General features: G+C 36.0%; 2 protein-coding genes across 2 annotated transcripts in view; one reads left to right on the top strand and one right to left on the bottom strand.

Annotated features, from left to right (window-relative positions):
- LOC139967539 (uncharacterized) overlaps nucleotides 1–20565 on the bottom strand; it is a 48849-nt gene extending 28284 nt beyond the window's left edge. The window contains exons 1-2 of the mRNA XM_071971445.1: nucleotides 20325–20565; nucleotides 19003–19083 (exon numbers count right to left, since the gene is read on the bottom strand). The gene's annotated coding sequence lies outside the window, so the exon portion shown is untranslated. The remainder of the gene's footprint in view (nucleotides 1–19002; nucleotides 19084–20324) is intronic.
- On the top strand, nucleotides 13562–25665 carry LOC139967533 (aqualysin-1-like). The gene is made up of 9 exons (XM_071971435.1): nucleotides 13562–13721; nucleotides 14280–14392; nucleotides 15193–15333; nucleotides 17317–17440; nucleotides 20043–20155; nucleotides 22598–22745; nucleotides 23010–23194; nucleotides 24445–24616; nucleotides 25108–25665. The coding sequence occupies exons 2-9, from the start codon at nucleotides 14285–14287 to the stop codon at nucleotides 25251–25253; spliced, it is 1137 nt and encodes a 378-aa protein (XP_071827536.1). The 5' UTR covers nucleotides 13562–13721; nucleotides 14280–14284; the 3' UTR covers nucleotides 25254–25665.
- Nucleotides 25666–25706: the final 41 nt, after the last annotated feature.

Raw genomic sequence — 25706 nt, 5'->3', positions numbered from 1 at the left:
TGGCAAATAAAGAAAATACTATATTACTGTATTATAGGAGAGCATAAGGTATATACAGTCTGATGCATTTATCAATAGTCTGCACAGTCCTGGATTTAAATTTATATCGATAGTTTGTCGACTGGTCCCCACCGCCACAAGTTCCCATTCCATATCAACCGAGTTTACTTCTGTTTAAAAGTACAATGTAACTTTGAAAAAAATCATCTCGAAAATTAGAAATGATAGGCTATATATTTAAACTGTATGTAGTATACAATGAAAACGACATAACCACTGTGTCTGTCAGTGTTGCGTTTTCGTGACTAGATGAAATAAAGGAAAGTCAATTTATCAATGTTAAAACTCAACTAAAAGAGCAAATCGTCTGATTTTAGCTCGTTTCCTGTGGCTTACAAAAACGCACACTCACAAAAACAACAACAAACAAACAAACGATAAATATAAAGCGAATAGAAAATCCACTGATTTACAGATCTCATCCGAAAATTCTGTTCAGTATGTCGCCTTTGGCCGATGACGACATATGACGTCATCATTAACTGGGGCACAGTTTCCCATGTGACATACATGCTCAAGGTGCTATTTTTTCTCACTTTTTGGAAACTTTTGATTTCACTGACCTAACGTTTGATACTTTACGTTCATTAATATAAGGTAAACAATAGACGTTCTTTTTCAAACATGGGGATGATATGAAAGTTTCAGTCATTTTGTCATTTCAGTATGTGCATAACAGCCAAAAGAACAATTTTGGATATTATGACCTTTGATCTCTGATCTTTGACCCTATAACAACACACAACACGAGGTTCAAAAGTCCAGGGGTACACACACCAAGTTTAAAGTCCCTCTGGGTCGTACGGTCTAATAGGAGCTCCCAACACAATTCTTAGCACACAATGTTGACCTTAGACCGCCATTGACCACATGATCGTTGACGTTTCTACGTGAATTAATACCCTATAAACATTACAAGACTTATTTGGACATGAGAGTTTCGGCTATTTAATCATTTCTTGCCTTTACGTAATGACCCTATGACGTCATAAGTCAATGAAGCAATACATTGGATGTCAAGGTATATATCCACCAAGCCCGTCGGTGTTTCGGTTTAGGTATTCTATTTTACCCTGCAACCCAGCAATGGATAGTCCACCCTATGCTGTGCCCACCCCCACCTCCCAACTCTCTGCTAGGTGCCATACCTCCACTAATGTATACTAACCTACACAATGTCAGTTCTGTGCCGCGAGGAGTCTGAGATGGCCAGCAAATCTAAGTGCTAATTGTGTATGCATGATGTACAATAACTCATTACAAGTATATTTATATATATATATATATATATATATATATATATATATATATAACATTTACGGTCGAAATAAAAACATATCTTTTCACTTCAGCCAACAATGCACCACTTTATAGCTTCCACAATAAACCATAATTCTGGTGTTGTAAAAGAAGTGTCCTTCCTTCAATATACACACCTCTAACCACCAACAAGACATGTGGAACAGAGAAGGGACGTGATCTTGATTTGATTAAGAAACTGTTCAACTGTTTAAGACTATTATTTTTCATCGGTAAAGAATAAATAAATAAATAACATAAAACTATAAATAGGACACCAAAAAGTGGCAGGAATTAAGTGGGTGGGTGGGAGTGGGTTATTCTAAACTAGTGGGAGATGGTTAGGGCTTGCTTGAAATATAAACAGCCTAAGCTGACCATGCAGTTAAATTCTCCTGAGTTCTCGCCCATGGTGTAAGCCATGACTTGCATGCATCTTTGAAGTGGTCTGTGGTCCAATAACAGATCACGGGGCTTCCCTAGCTGACTTCACGACACTAAGTTCTTTTAACATTGTTAATTTGGAGATTTTATTTACACATTATTAAAGTCGACGCCAGAATGTCCTTTGGAGACAAAGGGCTCACTTCGAGGAAATTATCGACCACCCCGCATGGAATTATAACTGTAGTCTGTTGCCGGGCCTATAATCGTAACGGAAGGTCTTACAGTGGTCGCACACGGTCATTCGAAATAGACAGAAGCTATACACATCCTAGAAACACAAGTTCGTAACGGTGGGTGTTCGATCGTAATCGACCAAGCGCCATACTGTGATTTTATGTCCAATGACTACCTTTTAGTAACTTCCATATTTTTCTTGGAAATAACTTACAATATAAAAGAACCAACCGACTCCTGTAATAATTAGAAATAATTATATTAGTGAGTCTAGACAATTTCAAACTTTTCAATCGGCCACATCCGTCAAAAAAAAAAATTCATCACATAATAATGAACTTAGACTTTTGTTTTTAATGGGTTGTTAAAATTAAATAGATTGAAAACTATATATCATTACATTTCTTTATATAATCATTTGGAATTAACTATTTGACCTTACTAACTTGAAAATAAACGTTTTACGGATTTTTCATGGTTTTGTCAACGTGAAAGTAGAAATATGTGAAAAAGATGTTACAAATAGATACTATTATGGTTTCTATTCACACCCCGACAAAACATTATGTAGGCTAATCCATTAAGGACGCCAAGTAAATCAAATTCTTCCATCGATTGGAAAAATAAACCTTTTTAATTTTACAATTTTAAGAGAGTAAAGTATCAATGTGACCAATCCATTAAGGCGCAATTTAAATTAAATTATTAAAACAAAACAAAAAATGAAGAAATAAGACAAATTTCGTGAAATTGAAATTGTTCGAAAACATAAAAAAACAAGATTAGACTATTTAATTCTATTAATATTGGCGATCATAGAAACACTTTATTAAAAAACACTTTTTCTTTCAAAGAAAATATTTAATTTTATTGTAAACTTACAAGGAGAATGATATAGGTCGAAATGATTGCACAGCTATAAATACTAATTTTATATGTATATACATCTTTGCTTCATGCAAAATACGTCGATATATTGAGCGGTCCAAAAGTCATGCATGGGACTGAAAGTCATAGCTATAGTTTATACCTCGAAACCGAATAAATTGGTGATAGAAATACCAAAACCACGAACAAATTAACTGAGGCAAAAATATTGTTTTGATACTTGAGAGATATTGGATTTGTTTGTTTTTATTTCTTCATGTAAAACGAGGAAACTTTCAAGCATATTTTTTAAATTAACATTCAGTGGCGCTTGTGCTCTTAAGGACAATGCTCTAAAAATGTAGTTTTTCATCTTCTCTCTAAGGGAAGTTGTGTTGGTGAAACTTGTTGGTGAAATGTTAACGTCCTAAGCATGTCTGTAGTTCAGTGATATATTTAATTCATAGTATTTATTATAAACTAAAAAGTAAGTGAAGAAGTAACACATTATGTGTATTTCATGTTGCTCTATATAGATATTTAATTTCAAAATATTCTGATTTAACATAATTCTCCGTTAAAATATCTGGTGTTATTTGTTTAATACATAGTATTGAGTGATGGCTTATATCTCTATTTTAAATTGTTCGTTCATTGTTCGTTAAATATCTGGTGCTATTTGTTTAATACATAGTATTGAGTGATGGCTTATATCTCTATTTTAAATTGTTCGTTAAATATCTATGGTGTATTTTTTTTTTAATATTGCGTGATGGCTACTATCTCTATTTTAATATGTTCGTTTGTAACTTCATATTAATATATGAGCATCGATGGATAAACCAGCACACTTCATCTCTGCCCAGTCTGTATAATACATTATAAACCTGTAACTTCATACAGCAGAATGAATATTTTCTTGTGGATAGTTGTGTTGCTCTCAGTAAGGTACCTGCATGCTTTTATATGAATATACGATATTCTGAATAAACTATGACAGCAAATGCAACTTGCCCCCGTATATACAGTATTTAACTTCCGCTATAGTCTGTAACATAAATACCTTCATGTTTTAACTATTAAACATTTATGGACGGGAAGAAAACACGGAATTTTATCATCGATTTCTGTTGCCGTCTTTTACTGTGGCTGTTCATTCAAACTGTTTTATTCTTAAAATATTGAATTGTTTTTGATAATCTAGGTCATGAATATCTATGAATAATTAAGAAATATTGTGCATTTCTTAACAAATATAATCCAGAACTCGACTAATTCTTGTAATACACCTATATACGGGAACTTAGCAATTCAATACGAAGTGTTTCATCTCATACACTACGGGAAGAAGAAAATAGAAAGACAATGTGGTTGGGTGAGTTTTCAGCCTTGGCTTGTTTTGAGTCTTAATATTCACATTTGTATAAATTAACTTTTTCTTGTATTTTTACCTTAAAGTTAGTCATAATCTTAATTGCTATGTCTGTGTTATTAAAATTTGTTTATATAATGTGTCTGTCCGATGTTATACTATTTTGTTTTGGAAATTAAAGAGTAAGAGAAATAAGAAAAAATAAATAATATGTGAAAAAAATCTAAACACCGCTTCCAAAAGAAGACTGACAAGTGACAACAAGCATGCAGGCAGATGAAAAAAAGCTAGATAACAGGAAATTAATTATTATTTTTATTATTGATATTGATATTCTTGATATTGATATTCTTGATATTGATATTATTGATATAGATATTATTGATATGCATATTATTGATATTGATAATGATATGAAAATGATAATACTAAAAAGACATACCAGTAAAATGGGAAATATGAATATCGAAAAATACGGGGTAAAAAATGTGGACAATGATGATGGATAAATAAAAGCGAACTCGCAGTAATTTAAGTTAATTCAGATCTGTGAGTTGGTTACATCTCACCATGAAACCCCCCCCCCCCCCTCCCCAATAGTCTATATCGTTACATCATTTTGCTGGATTTGATGTAAAGGGATATACTGCTGCAATACCAACCAGCAGACAATTCAACTTTATAGTCTTATACTTGAAAATAGTAACGTTTGGAGACAATATAGACACCATAAATTATAGAATAGAGAACACAGAGATATTTAAACAACAGAGCCAGAAGAAACAATAAAGACGCGTGTTTAACAATAGAGTCGCTAATATAGATACAGTTAAACTATTAGACAAAAGATACAATAAAGATACTTTCTATGGATTATATATAGATAGCCTACCGGTATAGACATGAAGACAATTGACAATAAATAAAATATAGGCATTTAAACAACAGAGCCAGAAGAAACAATAAAGACGCGTGTTTAACAATAGAGTCGATAAAATAGATACAGTTAAACCATTATTCATTATGACGTCATAGGGTCATTCATTCATTCATTCATTCATTTATTAATTCATTAATTCATTCATTTATTTACTTGTTTATTTGGCATGCGTACGTATACTATAATTTATGGGAGTATTGCGGCATTTAAAAGCATGTTCGAATTGGGGATAACAATGAAAGAAAATACATTTGGTGAGTATACATACAATTCCATCTATTATATACCTGTAGCTACGAACTTGTGAGTTGAAATTACCAACGCAGAAATGGAAAGTGCCCTATGGTGTACGTAACTAAAATATCTACATCTCCCCTACATCGACAAACCTCACTATTCACTATCTGTTGTCAAATTTGATTCTTAAATTTCCTTTTCACCATTTTAACCTAGATGTAATTTGCTTGTCGTTGTACAGAATATTTTTTAAACGCTACCCCCACCCCCCCCCCCACCTTTAAATCACCTCCTGCAGAAACGCCTAGTGTCCTCCTATATATACTGCCAGTCCCAAATCAGCTTAAACAAGCTTTCTTCAAATACTAATGTAAAACTAAGAATATATCCCGGCAAGAGAAATGAATGATTCCACGCGATCGTACATGTGCCGTTGTGAGTAATGCATAAGCTAATGTATGTTACTTTTGAATTATAAATGCGCAGGTTTATAATGAAGAACTAACTTCGGCAATAGACCGATTTTTGTTGCCTTAGAGATTTGTGGATTTAAGTTTTGTGAATTTAATGATTTTTTAAACAACCATTTCATAATCACACTTATAATATTACAGCCTACGTCTTGTTTTGTGTTAGTTTTATCACACAGTTGGGGTCTTCGTAAGAAGATCAAGATTCTGAAAAATTTAGCTTCAAAACAATCTACAAAATATTGAAGAAGAAAAAAAAAAACATTACTTAGTAACAAACACATTCGTCGACGATTTTTATGTTAACTAAGGGAGATCATTAAGGCCATTACTTATAATATTTAAGAATTGATATCATAATTTTGCCTATTGAGTTGAGCGGAAGGCATAACAGCAGCGGCGCTTTGTTCCAATTTCTACATGACGTGTTGAGTGACAAAGGCCCCAGAAATACAATATGTATGCAAGTTCAAACCGAGTCCGACTTAAGGAGGACTTTTACCAAATCTATGAAAGAATCAACTGCCGCTTGGTTCTTTGTTCATGTTTTCGCTATTGTGAGGGAAATTCAGCGGGACGCTTAAGTCGCTTCTAGCGTTAATTCCTAACTTAAAGAGGTGAGTTGCTTGTCTTACCCTAACTTAAAGAGGAGATGTTCTTGTCCCCCACCCTTACCCTACCGCCGGTATGTTGTCAAGTTTTGTACAGGAAAGTTTTTTTTTTCCACCCGGCTACCGTTATACGAGGTCAGGTGGCTGTCGTAGAGATTTAAAGCAACGACTGATCAAGTCTATTACTACGGTGACCTTTGACATACTGATCATCCCGTATGCCCTTGTTTGTGAACATCTCCAAGATTTAACTGAAGTAAATTCATTATAATGTTCTGTTATTGATTGTAAACAGTTAATAAGTCAATCTTAATGACAACTACCCAGAAAATTGAGCCCTTTAAAGGGACCTGTGCTTCATCGTTCTATTTAGAAGACATTGAGTTACTCCAGTTCATAATAGCTACATGACATTGAAATGACTATACCCGTCCCGTTTCCGACCCCTGGCTTAGTCTAAAAAAAACAGCCTTACATACGGGGCATGGAACATTTGAAAGCTATGCATACCAGTGGTTGCTATTTTGTGCTGGTGAGTGACGTCATCAAATGTAAAGACAATCGCAGAAACCATGATCAGAAAATATACAGTAATATAGTAACCTAACGAAATATCCAAAATTCAGCTATTTGCATGTGGCATCATTTTGCAAGCATGCATGAAATCTTTCTGTTACATTAAAAATCATGAAAACCTAACGAAATATCCAAAACTCAGCTATTTGTTTGTGACATCATTTTGTAAGCATGCACGAACTCTTTCTGTTACATTAAAAGTCATGAAAGCGATGACTACGTCACAAATGAAAAAGACATTTTGTTTATTCTTATTAACTTGGTGCGTATGAAACTATAGCGTTGAAGCCAAGGTCCGACCAAGGGGGGGGGGGATCACCCACAAACTGCAATCTCTTTGATGGCGTCTTTCAAAACTTACGGTAAAGTTAACCTTCTTTTACTGTCTCTCGTGTACCCCTCTTCCACACTAAATTATTGTCCACATCATTTGTTTTCATGGGAAAACTTTTCTTGTAAACGGGATGATTTGAAAAATATTTAAGAATTAGCTAACCCTACGGGTTCAGGGGAGACAGAACTTACAATCGCCTACTACATGTATGTAATAATTCAGCACTGCAGGATTAATAAATAGCATCGTGTGCCTAACGTTATAACTCATCAGTGATGTATTGAGTATAGGTTGAATCATTTGAAAGGTTACCGTAACATCTTAAGAGGGGTGCATGTATGTACGTGAGCATATATAGCATGTGTGCATGTATGTATGGATGTGTGTGTGGGGGAGGGGTTAATATTGATGACATTAAGCTGTGTTCGCAGTCTCAGCATGTATTGAATCATCACAATGCCAGGTGACAAATCTGTCAGAATTTAAATGGAAATCGTAAGTTACTGGTTATAATTTAAAATCCTATATTGTGATAACGAGTTTGGGTATACATATCATACTGGTATCAATTTGATAATGAGTATACTTGTTAAGGTACCAGTTTTATAACGAGTTTGGCTATTTCGTATAGGCCTACTTGTTATCGGTGTTATAATGAGTATATACGGGTTATACTGTTCAAAGTCCTGTCTGCTGTATCAGGTCTATACCGGATCAGATCATATTTTGTTACAACTTGTTACCACATTTAAAACGAGTTGGGCATTGCTTTGTGCATGCATATTTGATACCAGGTTTATAACGAGTTGGGCTGTTGTTTTTAATAATCATTAACAATTTTTCATAAAGAGTGGGTTAATTATCACCTATAGTTTCAGTTTTACAATGAATGTGGCTTTATTCTACCTTTTATACTGTCTATAATGATTTTATTTTTATTATCAGGAGAGAAAGTGAATTTCGTAAGATTTGCATAAGGTCCCCGGTTCGAGTCACTCCCAGATTAATGTATGTCGTCCAGTTACAGAGTTGTTGACAATTAACAATTCATAATCATGGAAGTTAAATATGAATGTGAGAGACTGACTTCGGTCAGCTTGCGGCTTTGATAAGCCAATTAGGCTTCTTCGTGAGTTCCTGCTTGCAGGAGGATCTAATATACATACATATACATACATACATTATACAGAGAAAATACTGTACTGACGCGATACGGGGCTCGTGGCCGGCATTTATACATAAAATTAAATAAGTTTGAGTAATGGAAGAATTGTTTTCAAATTTTCTACTAGTCCCTGCGAAAGGGAACCATCGATTCAATATAAAAAAAACAAATGCACTGGCAGATGTGATAAGCAGGGTCCAAATCTTTTGGCTGAAGATCACAAAATATTATTCAAACTATATATACCCTTGTTTTTTTGGAGACTTCATCTTTAAGGAATTTTAAATCCGTTTTTGTTTCCTTCTCGTGCACAGAATCACTCGCGCTCGCGGATGGTGATTATATGAACCTTAGCTGTATACAACGAAACTGCAGGGCGCTTGGGGCATGTTATTAGAAAAACTTCAATCGAAATTTGTTTGTGGAACAAATTGTCAATTGAATTAACGAAACCGTAAAAAAAATGTAACTGTTTTGAAATCTATAGAGATCGGTCCCAATGGTTATGGATAAGAGAGTCTTGACACGTGAGGGTGGTGGGTATCAGTGGTGTGTGTCGGCGTCTGGCTGCAGCTAGGGAAGATTAGCGGAGACTGATATAGCCCACAGTCATTAAGAGATGACATGAAAGAAGGATTAAATATGAAATATTTATATGGGTGTTCACAACAAAGAGAGTCGCCTTAGGATCCAGGTATTAATTTACGGTATCAGAAAAGATAAGCCCCTCGAAAGCGATACCGGTGTATGCCAACTGTAACCGAATCGAATACCGTCTAAAATAGCCACCGGACAATGGCCCTTTACAATAACCATAGAAATTGCTTCTTAATTTCCCCTTTTCGTGGGCTAATTGTTATTGGCTTACTGACGGTAATGAGGTCAAGGTCCATGTGATAACACTGCAACTAGTATACGGAGTTGCAGTGACCAGAGCAGTATGCGAAGTCGCCTGTTAGTTTTCGAAATTGAAGAATGCGTCTATATATATACCAGTATGCTTTACTAAAACATTTTGAGTCCAAAAATTTTTAGATTGTGGGTTGACACATTATTTTAGTGGGATATACTGTCTGAAGATAACCTTTGTGAATAAAGTATGTAAATCCTTCGTAAATGTTATCCGCATATAAAATATTTAACAATTACTGACGAAGTCTGTAGTTGTGCATTAGAGGAGTGTCATAGGCATTAAATAAAGATATCGTTGTTTGACTTCTTATTGCAGGTTTACATATCATTGGTTGTCTGATATCAAATTAACAATGAAAAGACAAAGTATTGACGGTTGTGATAACATTATGACGTCATGAGAGAACTAAAGGACCGTACTTAAAGAATACCCCCCGCCCCCCCCCCCCCCCATACAAAAAGAAGATACAAAATTAAGCAGGAATCAGTTTCTTACGGTACCGGTATATCCTAGGGTGCTTACTTTTTGTTCTCAAATATACTTGAGTTACCATTCGTAGCTTCCCATGCACTTGAATAATCACTTTTTAAAAGAGATCACGTGATGACACAAGCACTCGTACACGGAGGAAATTATGTGTAGAAGTTGTTTAACGTTGAGACGAATCATTAAACTGTGTTGAAATGAAGCCGAAAGAAACGGAGAATCCGAATAAGATGCTTCAGCTGAATTTAATCGCTACTTCCGGCTAGCAACCCATCTTTCTCTATCCTTACCACGTGACCGACCTGCACACACCCTTCAACAAAGTAGTGATTTAGTTATGATGAGTTCTGCACGAATAAACATGATGATATAAGCGCCAACTATTCTATCTTCACCCTTTCAACGAATTTTGTGTTTGTTGATTAGAACGAAAAACACAAAAAAAGAAGCAAACTACAATAATCAATATTTAATGAATTATAGATGAAACGTTAGTTAAGTGTTGTTCATATATTAATCTTCTTTATTAATTCGACACTTACTGCACAAGAAACAGACAAACAACCAGCGAAAAATGCAACAAACTAAAACCTGTTCGTGCTAACTATATATATATACGACTGATGTATTGATACAATGTTGATTTTTTTCCAATTTGTACCTATTAGTCGCTTTCATTGTGTTCCTTTAAGTCAGAGAATGAAAAGAACATTAAAATGTGAAACGAACATGTGTGTAGGAACTTTAATTAGAATTGGTATGTTAAACATGTTTTCCTAAATCAAAGGCAATGAACCGAGAAGGGGGGGTTATGAATTCAATAATTAACTAAATTGTTGTGGGATCCTTTGTCAAAGCTATACCAAATCGATCGTCAATCAAAGCTTATTATAACTTTTTTTTTTTTTTTTGGCTCGCTTGATTATTTCCCCGTTTAATATTTGTTTATCGTTTTTTCGCTCCTATCTTCGTTATGGGACACATGATAATTCCCAGTAAGCTACATACATCCTCTCATCGGGAACGTGTTATTGCACCAACTGTTTACCGATTACAGAAGGTCTTAAAAATGGTTCCAGTCTGCCGGGTATTTTTCCCTCTAAATAAGCTAACCATCTGGCTTACCAGGACAGCTGCCGCCCAGTGGAATGGCTGGGACGAATGCGGTGTACGCATGCCCACGGGACCATTAGCGCAATGACTCCTAGGGGAGAAATTGCACGGAATAGGCTTTCAACACGGTTTAGCTGATTGGATCATAATTGTGATGAAATTTGCAAGCGAGGTGGCGACGTTCTGGTGATGGGAAGACGCCGGGGAGTTAGCCGGTTAAGACAACGGCCATTGTAGTTTTTGACGGGGACGGGTAGTATATGAGGCCCGTCAATTGAGCAGAAAATCATTGGTTGAACGCTCTAACATTCTCATGGGAGTAATGAAGGAAACGGCTGTAACAAAACTACAAATGCTCATCTTGATAAATATATTGTCGTCGTAAATAACGGTTGAAAATGAACTTTGGAGACCGATAAAATGTCTTGTTTGTATAAATAGTAGATCAAGGGAGACTTAGGGCAAGGATCGGAGGGTGGAAGGAAAAACAGGTGAATGAATCGCAAACAAACAGGAAGAAACGAAAAAAACACGCGCGGGAGGTTTCTGTTCTACCCTGACAAACGACGGCAAGATCATGACGCTATGTACAATGACGGTGGAAATGAAGAGCTTATATAGACTGTCACATAAAAACGTAGACGTCATCAAACAGTCGTTTGAAAGTAATTAGTTGACAATCAATCTCGAGTCGTTCATTGTCAACGTGATTAATTCCCATACGATTTGTCGCCATGTATTGTGTTGTGGTAATTCACTGCCTATATAGTTCTATATGCTATCCGTCATGGAATAGTGATAGACTCTCTTTAAGTATAGTTGTATTAGATTTGATTTTATTTAGGTGACATATCTTACTTAATTTTAGAACGTTAATGTCATAACATATCTATATAACGTCATAATATAAAAGCGTTACAGCATGAATCACAGATAATATAATAAAACATGCATATACTGCCTTATAAAGGCTATATACAACCGTGCGTATACTTCAATTAACTGCCTGCAATTTTGGGGGAAACAGATCAAATAACATTTTTAGTATGATTATGTTTATTTCAGGCTATAGATGTAAACTTACAGTTTATCATCATACAGATAGGATTGATTTAGTTCTCAAACAGTTTAAATACAAGTTATATATATACACATAACACATAACAATTTATTTATATATATATATACATAACACATACACATAAATATATATAAATACATATAATATATTACATATATATATTTATATATATATTTATATATATATATTATATATATATATATATTATATATATACACATAACACATAACAATTTATTTATATATATACACATAACACATACACATAAATATAAATATATATAAATATAAATATATATAATATATTATATATATATATAAATATATTTATATATATATATATATATATATATTTATATATTTATATATATAAATATCAAATTCGTCATTGTTATATAAGTTATATAAGAAGTTATATAGACTATTTCTTCCTGATCGTCGGTTAGCAAGTCTGTCGATATCCGTAAACATGCACAATGTATTTTTTGGTATTTGATAACGTTTAGATGTCCATGTGCGTATTGCTTCCATGGTGACACCAACGCAAGCAACATTGTGTCACGATCAACTAGCGTTTCGAATGAACGTCCAGTTGGCTTTCCAATCCATACTAAAACTAAATCAATCTATCCTAATCATTCGGGTCAGCAGTATACCAGAAACGACCCGAAAACACCAACAGATCTATGACTTACTGGATATAGGCTACAAGTTCAAAGATACAAATTTATTTAATCAGCCATCAAAGATAAAGTTTAATATGCAAATATAGCGCATGACTTGAACAAATCTGTTTGCTTTATAGTAGCTTCTTATGCAAAGTCATCCCTCCCGTTGGTTATAACGGTTTCAAAATATGAGCCGAAAGATTAAAAGAGTGATCGGAGTACCAGATATCCAGACTGACACGTTACTCAATCCTCACCGGTCGATGAGGGGCAGGTGGGGGTATGGGAGGGGCGAAGGGAATGACACGCCACCGTACCCTCTCCAGTTGAGCGGTGCGAGGGGGGAAGGGGGGCAGGGGTAAGGGAGGAGGAAGATGTTATCTATAATTCCGATGGGCGTTTAAAATCTGTGAGTTATAGTTCTACTGGTTCATAGATTTTCTGTTTCCTTTAGCTTTGTTGTCGATCTTACGTGTCTGTTAATCATTTCACAGTTAGCTAGCCTCTAGCCCATGCATGGGTGTAAACACTAAAATCTTACTGGCTCGCTGTTATCCCAGCTCAATTGTTAGCAGTGATTAATTATTTCTCTCTACAAACAAACAAAAACAGATTAGTTTATTAAGCTTAGGTAAACCAAATCCTTGATTTTTTATCAAGATTTCAAAGATTCTTCCTCTAGCCTTTTGTATAAAGTGCAAAGATCAATGAGCTTTGATCATAAAAGTGACAGGTTCCTATATATAAGGTGTAGTACGTGTTCACGTTAGCAAAGATAACGTCTCATACCGACCTTACACACTGTACATAGGCATATACAAATGCCTATATAACAACGCCTATATTGTGCAACATAAGAGATAGGTCGACATAGTGTGATTGTTTTCATTATTGGAACTGTTTTGGATGGTAAGAAATTCTATGACTTTTTTTCAGTTCCATCCAAAGGGCCTTTATGGGAATGAAAAATGGATAGTTATGACCTCAAAGCAATATCTGGCCGATAACCTATAGATTACTTCAATTTACGTTAAACAAGGAACAGTCATATGCCTATATATGTTGCTATAAAGAACTTTCATTGAGGCAATATCCTAAGTTTTCTAATGTTTTTTTTTTTTTTTTTCAACAACGCTCAATTGCTCACAAACACCTTTTTAATAATTATATTTCTATGTTATATTATATTATACAATAACCTATACTTGATATTGGTCAACTTGTTAAGAAAAGGTAAAAGAGAGATAGAGGGTGGAGTTGAAGGGGTGGGGTGGTTGGTTGGATAAATAGATCTGTTTTATCGTTTTATAACTATAATATTTGTCTTTCTATATTTCATAGCATCTGTACATTATTCCCCGATATTAATAAGTCTATTTTTACTATTTAGAAGATTCATCGGTTTTGGATATTCCATCGGCCACAAACGATTCAGATTTTGAATACTTGTATGTTCTCTCATTGCAGACACGATGCGCGGTTTAATCGGTTTTTTATTGACGGTATCGGCAGTGAGCGGTTTGGCACCGTACTACAGAGATGCCGAGAGAATAGATGGCAAGTACATCATCGTCTTGAAGGTGAGAAGTAGTTTGAGATTTGACAAATTCTACATAGAGAATGACACACGTAGAAGGGGAACACCCCACCAGTTGACAGGGGTGGGGCTAGGAGATTTCCTCCCCCACACTGCTATAAAAAGACGTTTCAGGTGCATTACTCCTTCGTGTATATTTATCCTTGAAAATTGCTTCGTGAGAAGCGTATCTGTAATTATTGCAGCGTCTGGTCGTTTCTTCCCTGGACCCACCCAAATACCCCCCAAACCAGGACCCCTGCACTCCCAGCCAAGTGTGTCACACCCAATCCGAAGTTTCGTTCTACGCCTTTTTGGGCATCGTAATATCTATACCCCTGTCATATTAATTATTCTTTCACCATAATGGTCAGTGAAATTGCAAACCACAATATTCATCTTCTCAAAATACATTAGCTTTTATTAGGTTTTTTATATGGACCTATAACACATACAAATTAGAATTCAATTATACATAATCTATGCGTCTTTCAAAGTCTGACAGACGAATATTTCGAGATTAAAATTATAAAATGCTAACTGCACTGATACTCTGAGGTGAAGTCATGAGTATTACCTGACCTGCCTGTCCTAATAATAAATTATATTAACATATTTTGTCCTGGGTAATTGTTAAGGCGTTGCTAACGCCATTCTGTATCAGGGTATAAGAATCCCCTGTTACAGCAGGCTCTTGAGAGCCAGTTTTCGAAAAGGGGTAGGGGAATGGGGGTGGGGAAGGGGTAAAAATGCGCTTTCTCATTTACCAAAGGAAGATTGAAATTTGTTTTTGCGTTTGGACAGGACGGCTTCGATGCGTCATCTATAGCTAACAGGATGTCAGTTCAAGCTAAGTCGCACGGCGCAGCATTCTCCCTGAAGAGGACCTACCGAAGAGCAATAAATGGATTCCATGCCGAAATAGGAAAGGATCTGATACCTTTGGTAAGTGAACACAGGATCCATATCGCCGAAAGGTTCTTTTGGCTAATGCAGGTAATGAATATGTCAATACACGATGGGCAATACATTGTCTATACCAGTGAACAAGATTCTTCTGGTTTATGAAGATATTCCATAAAACTATCCACGTGACACAGCCTTACATGACCGCTACCGATGAACAGGGGTTTTAACTTGACATGGTCAAGTGTAAAAACGCGTGGATATCGATGAATCTATACATAGCCATGTAGGGTGGTGTAGGGTGATGTAGGGTGGTGCGTGGTGTTGTAGATGATGTAGGGTGGTGTATGGTGATGTAGGGTGGTGTATGGTGGTGTATGGTGATGTGGGGTGCAGTCAAATGATGAACTTATAGGAGACCTTACCAACACGAGCTATATAAAGTGACCATTAGTAATATCATTTACAAAGCAAACAGTCGTAGACAGGGTGAGTTGCCACTCAGGTATGGATAAAGCCACGCATTTCGTACTGGTTTCTGCTTAAAGGGCCATCAGCCTAACATAAAGAGAAATGCCACAAGCAAAACTCGGTACTCTGGTTAGAAATTATCTACAGTCATAACTATAAATGAATATTCATAATTGAATATTGACATTTATATAATGTTGCACTAGCTTGAAAGAATAACAGACAAAGAGGGAGACTTTATTTCTTGATTTGCTTTCGACAGTTTAGTTTAAATCCCGATAAAATGTTATTTGAGATATTTCCATTTGATTAACATGTAAAATTCAATACGTGTACATTAGGGTATAAGTCATAAAACAATGTCGAAGTTAGCTGTAGCATAAGTTTGAAGTTATCAATCACCATAACTTTCACGTGATTGCTGGATTTAACTGCATCCTTCAATATCGATAAGGAGCAACAAAAACTAGAAAAATATAGCTTCCTTCTTTTTTTGGCATTTAATGGGAATGATTGATTTTTTTTGCGTTTGACTTTTTCTTCTATATCGACAAAAAAAATGATGGTCAGAGAATATTTATGGAAGGCCTCAGCCATCAGAAAAGGGAAAACAGATGAGGAATTAAAATAAAATTTCCTTTCAGTTTCTATGAAATACATTCTTTTTTTAAAAAAAAACACCTTTTCTTTAAAAACCAAATTTATTCTACTTAACTTCTTTTGAACTCCTTTTCTTGTGTTGTTTAAAGTGAAATAATTGTTGATGGAGTAAATTAGCGTAATGGACTCGTGTTCCGGTGAGGTTTCATTAAGGTATCTATTAATATCTAATGCCAGTGCGTATAAACGCCGCCGTGATGGATCCTAATCGTGTTATCGCTCGTTAGTTATGTATATGTGTGACTTGGATTCAAGCAATAAAACTCCAATCAGCGTAAATGGGAGGTCGTTCACCCACCCAAACCTCCTCCAAACGATTTTCTTGTGAGTGAGTGATGGGTGAGCCGTCGCAGGTTTGTCACCCATCTGGACATTATATACTTAAAAAGAATTTAAAAAAAAAAAACTATACATATGACAATAAAGGCACCATGACAAAGAAAACTGGTCACCGGAAAGCAAGCTGCACCCGGTTAAAACGAATTATTACCACTTAATAACCTGTTATTATCTCCCGTATTTCGTTCGGACAAAAACCACCAGGAATAGACAGAAGATAGTTAATATACGAGAGAGTTAAGTTGGTTAAAATTATCAAATGCAACTGCTTAAACAAAAATTGGCCGGATTTAATAAAAAATGAAGAAGTAATAAATAGCCCTAAAACACAAAACACAAAATTTTAAAAAAAATTGATGTAAATTAATTCTCGTCCGACTAAATTTTTAAGGTTCGTTTCCACCTCATTGGAAGTCCAGGGGTCATTTGCAGTATCAAAGTTACATGGAAAAGCAAACATGAAAATTTATAAAAAATCGAAAACTTTTTTTTCTGTGTTATTATTATTATTAATATGAATATTGATTATTGATAATTGTTCTTTTCGCTCAGTTACGAGAGCACGAGGCAGTGAAATATATCGAGGAGGATGGAGTTGTTAGGATGGAGGAAACCTGGGGATTAGACAGAATTGATCAGCGGTATCTACCATTGGACGACGAATACAAACCCATTGGTGAGATAAGCCACGAAAAAAAAATGATATTTTACATCAATGTCTTGTGTTTACAGAAAAGAGCGTGTACATGATATCCAAACGAATTGAATCGCCACGAGAATACAGAAACTAACTCTTTTTATCTCAGCGTGAACGATCTCTGAGCGAATAGGTGAATTGCGCTGATGATAGTAACAATGTCCTGTAAGTTACATCTAAACAACATCTAAATAATGACGTATTTTGTCAACCTTGTGTTACTATAGTTTGCTGTTGTTAAAAATATAGACCTATTACAGGTTTATTAAATAAATCGACTAATTTATTAATAAAAGATTAAAAAATATGCTTGTATCGAGTATCGGTTAAAATTAAAAAGTAAAATTTTTTATCGGAAAAACAAAACCGTTCTTATTCTATCGATATTCCAGTCTAGAGAAAAGCGTCCCACAAAAGCCCCCCCCCCCCCCAAAAAAAATGGAGAAAATTTTTGGTCTGTCATAACTCATACAGTTTGAAAAGATTAGCACCAGAAATAAATTACAATATTTAAATTTGCTACAATCATAAATTTAGTTGAACAATCTTGCTTTATGAGTTCAATTCATAGACTGAAAAATGATATTTCGCGAAGACTGTCCAGCCGATCTGGTTTGTTAAAAGTAATATATTCATATTAAATTTACATATTATATATTAACATAATCTACAACGTTTACCCAACAGTTCAAACCAATCAATATTTCTCCTAACATTATTTTTCTATTTATCTAAAAATAACACCATGGGGGGTGTGAGGAGGTGGGTAGCCGGTGTCCAGCAGTCAAGATGATGTGGTGACCTAATACGTCATCAGTCGGTTTGGTTGATAGTTTTTCGTCAGTAAAAACCAGGAGTTATTAAATTTTTCTAGAAAGGTTTCCCGAGATCAATCACAAAATAATGATAAATTTTAAAATGATGCGATAGTGGTTGCTACATGCATGTGACAACCTTTCACTGCAATAACAAGATCGGTTCCAGGTTGCTTCATTTTTCTCCGTCTGTTTATTTATTTTTCAATAAAATTCCTCGCGTTTATTTAATTAATTATTGACAAGGTATATTCATCTGAATTCTTCACATTATTAAAAGGCAGACCGATTCTTCTCATTTGCATAAATTAAATTACATATGTTTGGTTATTTCCCTTAATTTCTAATTCTCATCCAGTATTCACATAACGCAGCCACAAAAAAAGTTACAAAATCTTTCCTAATGTCATTCGCTTCCTTTGATCGCGATTAGCTCAGGAAATAAACAAAGATACCGTTTTACCCAATGAAATGTCTAGGTTTTAGTTTAATAGTCACGTGCCATGTTCGAATGCAAACAAAGGTTACTGTTTATCTATATAACTGAAAAGCGATATTTAATTAAAACGTAATAAATTCTGACTTCAGATAGTTGACTTAATCATAATTCAGCGCACACCTTATATTCTACCTTCTTTCCCCCTAAACATTCAAATCTAATTTATCAAACGGCTGGTTTCCATTTCCATACACTGAACTTATTCATATAAGAAATCTTGGTCTTACCTGAACATTGGCAAACATATACTCGTTTAATTCTTCCTCGATCCCTCAATATGATTCTTGTCAAAATGTCGACTTCAAAATCTTGTTCAAAGAGAAGGAAAAAAACAAGACACGTCAAATGTTGGCGCTATCTTCTTAAAGAGTCGACTAAGGCAAAACTGCGGTCGCATTTAGCGCGGTGGACTGTGGTATATTTGGGGGCTCCAGAAACTAGTTTGAAAAGTTAGATATAAAGAGGGCAGCACATACGGCATATCACTTACTTCCCGGCGTGTTAGATACTAGTTTGTTGGTTCCTACAAAACAGCGGGAATGACAACTCTTGTGGTATGTGTTAGAACTGATAAAGGCGACACTTCTACAAACCACATAATACACAAAGATGAAATACACTCCGACCTCCCCCCCCCACCCCCACAAAGAATATATAAATAACCATCAACGGGAGAGGGGGTGTTGTGAGGGGGCGGGTTAAGAATATTTGTAAGGTTGGTAGATATTGTACTTTCCGTGTGCTCAGATGACAAGAGTCACATAATCTGTAACTTGCAGTAATATCTCGACATAATGAGAGAGTATCATTTCGTAAATTATACCGCAGACTAATTAATGTAAGTATTAATAAAATGGCAAACAGTATTTATTAACCATTGATTTCCTTATCATATGTTAATAACATTATATTTAATTGGTACTTCAGTGATCTGCGAGATGAAACGTACTAAATGATACGACAATAATGTCTAATTACTTTAGGTAATGAGTTTATAAAATGGCATATTGTAAGGTGAACCAGACACAACACAACAAACTCGGGTCAAAAGGCTATCATTATTGCCACAAATAATCTAGAAAGTCAACTAATGTTCACATATCTTCAAATAGTAGGAAGCATACTATTGCTATCTTCAAGTAGCCTCAACCCTCCCCTCCCCTCCCCCCCCCCAACCCTCCCCTTATCGTTCCCTTGAGAAAATTGAATTTCATCTCTCTTTTCTTCTGGTTGACCCTTTATAATTTCTCTCGTTTTCCGTTTTCAGGAGATGGAGCTGGGGTACATGTGTATGTGCTTGATACAGGCATCCGTACAACTCACGAAGAGTTTGAAGGAAAGAGGGCGTTCGTAGATCACGACGCTATCGAAAATGGTGTCGTAAGTTCTTACTGACGTCACATGTCGTGCATGTCACGTGATAAAATTAATTAAATTATTAAGGTTTATATAAATGAAAGATAGCTGCAGACTACCAACAAAATTTCCTTGTAAAAAAAATGATAATCCCGACCCCACCCCCTCCCCACCCATTTATCCACTCACTAACCTTGCGTGCTGATGAGAAATGTCTTCGGATGTCTACGACACCATACCCTTCCTTGTTTCGCCCCTTTAGCATTTGAGATGGCGGCATTTTCCTTAATTGTTCAAGCCTTCCATGTATACACCATACCAATCGCACAGATTAGATGAAGATTTGTGTTTTCTATGCTACTCTCTCGAGGGGGTATACGCAAAACGGTTGATACTTTTAAAACTCCAAAGGATGATAAAAGTTAAAAAATCTAAAGACCCTCCGGTAGAAAGAACATCAAAGGGAGAAAGGTACCCCTACCTGTCATGAGAAAAAAAAAAGAGAAAAGGAAAAGGAAGGAAAAAAAAATATTGCAACAAAATCTGACAAAAAGAAATTTGACGGACGGATTAGCTGTTTCCAATCATTGATTTCTAGGTATACAGGGCATAGGTCTGGGGCAGGGATATCATCCCCTACGTAGTATATGTTGTGCTATATATCAAAATGGTCCCCTACATAGTACGTTAGGCTATATGTCCCTAGGAACATTAATCATCAGTCAGTTTAAAGACGAGATTGGGCATTTTACCCGGGAACCTTAAAGTAACCAAACACCCTGAATTTATACACTGGTAACAGAAACAAGAAACCATTAGTAATATGGTTGGTCGGAATTGGATGTATCACTTTCTCTGAAGGTTTCGACAGTGTTTTCAACGGCCTGGCAGATTTCAGTCGGAAGGGAGATCACGTCCTTAGTATACCAGCGATAATTTAGTATACTAAAAACGTAAAAGATAATGTTCCTTGGGAAGGGGGAAGGGGAGGGGGGGGGTCTCACAGGCAGCGCCTACTGCAAGGCTATAGTATTATTTACTTGCGACAACGTTTACGGGCCTATACCAGAATAGCAGCAGTAGTTTGCTTCGCTTTGTATACGTGTATAGCTTGTTGGCCACGATCACCAAGAAATCACATCGCTTTAAGACTTTCAGACAGAGGTGTCGATTTTGAAAATTCTGGAGGAGTTGATACAGGTCAAAAGGTTAACATGAGCTCTAGGCAGTCAGTAAGTTTGAACATGTCAAGAGATGAGTTAATTTTCATAATTGGAAATTACAGAAGCCCCTGAAGATGAAATAAAGTTAATAGTCACATATACTACTCAGGTGTGACTATCATTTGTCTACAATATAACAGTTCGGTGAGTTTCCATGGTAACCGACGATTGCATTTATCCCTGTAAGAGGTCCATACTACATATTTGATCGGTCAGTGTAGGCGTGTAACTGTCGAGTTTAGCTCGAGGTATCTAAAATGGAAATGTAGTTAATAAGACTTGACATGGCCCAAAACTAGGCCTATCTAGAGGATAAGGAATAGTGTAAAAGTGAGAAAAATAAACTAAAATAAATAAATAAAACAAATCAAGATACATACTGTTATGATAGGTATAATTTACACGAGTCCCTCGAATGGTTGGGGGGGGGGGGGGGGTTGTGGCGTTTGAAAGGGGTATCTTTCTAGCCTTAATTTGTATCGAATATCGACTCAATGAGATGGCGACCTTATGATTGAGCCTTTCTGTAATACACTGACTAAAGAGTTGTAACTTCCCCAAAAATCGGTTTTCATAAATAACAAGAATCAAAGGCACTTTAGAGGGCAGCAGACAGCCTTCATTCAACATATTGTTTCTTACACACCCAGTCATGAAAACACAGGCGTAAAGAATATACAGAAACACCTTCATTATCCGCACACGTCGGGGTGAATGAAATTTGCTATGTTTAAGTACATAGGATAATGCTTTTAAGTCTTGAATGTGAAATACAACACAGTGTCTGAGCCAGCAAAATATCAACTTTGGTCTTGCAAGAACTGTACAAAGGACGGCCCAGAAACCTCCTGAGTTTGTGAAAACCCTTAAACGTGCCCATTGATGTGCCCTTTTTGTGGTGATAAAAAAAAGACCCCTTTTCATTTATGCAATTAATAAAAAACACCTTTTATTTAACAACTGCATTCTTTTTAAAAGTTTCAAATTATAATAAAGTACCGGGTACTCTCTTGTTGAAAAAAACTAAGGAAATCGAATTTTCCTTTTGTTTCAAAGAATATTAAAAAAAAACGTTTTGAGGTAACTTTGCCCACTCCAATCAAAGTGACGTACTCCACTGTCCCTCTGAGCTTCTGCTGCAACCCAATCGCCGATACATGACAAGTAGTCAATTACGAATATATTTCGCCTCCAATTAACGCAACGCTTGAGTTTATTCTAAGTGTTTCTCTCATGTGTATAGGGCGCAGATGGTGACTGTCAGGGCCACGGCACGCATTGTGCTGGAACTGTTGCAGGTTTGAATTATGGTGTTGCCAAGAAAGCATTTGTCCACTCCGTCAGGGTACTGGGATGCCAGGGCTCAGGATCGAAAGCAGGAGTTATTAACGGTAGGTGTAATAAGAGAAACTGACCTTATGGAGTGTTTGTGTGTGTGTAATATGTGTGTTTGTAAGTAGTCCAGCCACTTTGACTGATGAGCCGCTGATGAGATGCTTAAAAGATCATTCCTCAAATAAACGCTCCACAACTTTAATTTTTGTGCCAAAAGTCATTTGCGATAATGAAGGATAGGCTAACTTACAATCTCTATTTACTTACATAGTGTAATGTTCCTATGATATTCTCATTATTATTATGATAACTCTTGTTAGGTATGGATTGGGTGGCTGAAAACCGTCAGCTACCAGCCGTCGTGTCGATGTCACTGAGCGGAAGTGGGTCAAGGGTCGAAGATGACGCAGTGTTATATCTTAATGACAACATGGTGTCAGTAGTGGCGGCAGCATCGAACAATGATGACAATGCTTGCTTCAGATCCCCTGCCCGTGCTCCGTGGGTACGTTAAACCATTGATTTTAAGCTTATTGTTTTTTTCTTGCATTCTCTTCCTTAAATACTCAAGAACTCCAAAATGTTCACCTATCTGACGTCACATCCTTAGTGTTCAATTTAAGTTGGGAGTAATTAATTCGGCAAGAAATGTGTCGCCTCGATATAGTCATAACCTTACTCGTAGGCACCGTTTCAAATTCAAGCATTTTTTTCAAGTACAAGATGGCCCGTCCCTATTTAAAATTACTATAAGGGCTGAGCCTTGACATTACTTGTTTCTATTGGTGCACGTTACGTTATCAGCATCTATGATCAGGGGTATGATTTATGAGGCATGTTAATTCCTTAACAACCTTTGTAAATCACCATCATGGCCATAATAATATCTACAAATATTGCAGCATATTAGTCCTTAAGAAGAGTAGTATTACCTGAAGTAACATTAAAGGTGGCATAAAGATTACATTTGAACTGCAATTTGCATAAATTATCAATCATCATCATACCAGCCAATCTTCTAAAGTTAACTGTAACCAAATGAGAAAGAACCAGAAATATTACCATAAATGAACAGCCTGTAGCTGTTAAGCTAAATACATTGCAAAAGAATTGCAAAAGAAAAAAGTTTTATACCTAGAGAAATCTACAAATTTAAACTAGGCCTAACTTACCTAGGCCTAACTTACCTAGGCCGATATATTATTATACTTTCTTCTCTGGGATACCCTTTTTTGTTCCAAGAGGGAGTGTAAACCTGGGCAAATACAAACAGTGTCCCTACGGAACAATACTTAAACCAGAACTGAAATGAGGCGGTACGTAGAAAAGTAGTACTATACGTAGTTCTTGTAGAGGTGCAGAAGGCTACTTCGCATTGTGGTATACTGTTGCAGTCTGGGGTACATCGGGGTACCAATGATGAGGCCCTGCTGGAGCCCAGATCATTCTTGCTCTTTCATAGGGTATTAACAAACACAAAAATACAAAATGAGAAATCACCTTGAATTTTAAAAGCAAAGTTTTCATGTGCCGAGGGGGGGGGGGGGGATACCGGGGGGGGGGGAAGATACCACTTCTAGGACTCTAGGCATCTACATCCCTATTTTGTGATGTATATGTTTAGTTATACGAAACTCAACCTTAAATACTTTAATGCTTGTTCATGCATGTAAGGTCATCATTAGCATATCTGTTACCATGGACACATTGCTGTTTGAATAACCATGCTGGTTGTGTTTTATCCCTGTACCGCAGTCAATTACAGTTGGGGCGTCTCAGGAAGATGATATTCGAGCATATTTCTCCAATTACGGAGGATGTACGGACATCTACGCCCCGGGAAGAAGAATCGTATCAGCCAGTTACCTTGGAGATAACCTTTATACTTCAAAGAGTGGGACGAGCATGGCAACACCACACGTGGCAGGTAAATAGGTTCAGTCGACCTTATTCTGCTCATTATGAGTTAATTGTGAATCTTTTGAACAGTTCATTATTGTGCTTGTAAATGTGTGGCCTGACGTTTCGACCCTAGCAGGATCTTCTTCATAGGCTGAATGACAAGGCTGAATGACAAGTGTCATGCAGCCTCTGAAGAAGATCCTGCCGGGATCGAAATGTCAGGCCCACTTACTTTTACACATTCTCTTACACTGGCTCTTTAGTGTATAAGCAGTTTGCTAACAGTTTGTTTTATTTTTAATTTCTTTGGGGGGCAGATGTGTGGGGAAGTGACATCGCCAGTGGAAAGAAACGGAGGGCGAGGGGGGGGGGTGGGTGCTAAAATACAATGTTCTTTTGCTTTATTGTTTAAACTGCCGTGTTTCTCCATTGTGAATAGTTCTATGTTTTCATAAAGGATTTATGGACTTTCTTTGTTTTACACAATTTTTTGCTATTGTTTTCTTTTTGCTTTAGGAGTTGTTGCCATTCATCTCGGGTTAAACCCAGACCTTACACCAGATGAAGTCCGAGACATCATACTAAACGATGCCACCAGAGATGCTGTTCTGGATCAGAAAGACACACCAAATTTGTTATTACACGTACCTAGATCTGATTAACGTTGATTCTATATGAAGACAATGTATCCAATGTTCACACATGAAGTTACCTTAGTATCATGTCGATTTTATGCTACAAATGATAACTAAAGATTTGTTATGTCTTAATTAATGAGTACAGTACATGTTCGGAATTATCAGCCTGTGATTTTCTGATAGATAAAACAGAGTAACAACGTGATGAATCAAAAGGTTATGTCAGGGTTTAAACTTTTTATGTAATTATTAATCTATTTACGAAAGTTTACAGAAGTCATATCACAGGCAGAAAAAAAATAGTTCACACACATATTCAACCACGGAAGTATACATAATCTTTGGTTCATTTTTTATCAAAGGTTTGAAAATCATTTATGACTATTAAGCAACTAATGTATTTCTTAAATCAATAGATGGCATGATGCTATATTTATATAGTATATCTCTATCTCATTTCTCGTACCCTGTGTATGT

The sequence above is a fragment of the Apostichopus japonicus genome, chromosome 5, assembly GCF_037975245.1.
Source record: "Apostichopus japonicus isolate 1M-3 chromosome 5, ASM3797524v1, whole genome shotgun sequence".
NCBI classification, from domain to species: Eukaryota; Metazoa; Echinodermata; class Holothuroidea; order Aspidochirotida; family Stichopodidae; genus Apostichopus; species Apostichopus japonicus.
The sequence above is the reverse complement of the archived record's forward strand: the minus strand, read 5'-3'. Positions and strand labels throughout refer to the sequence as shown.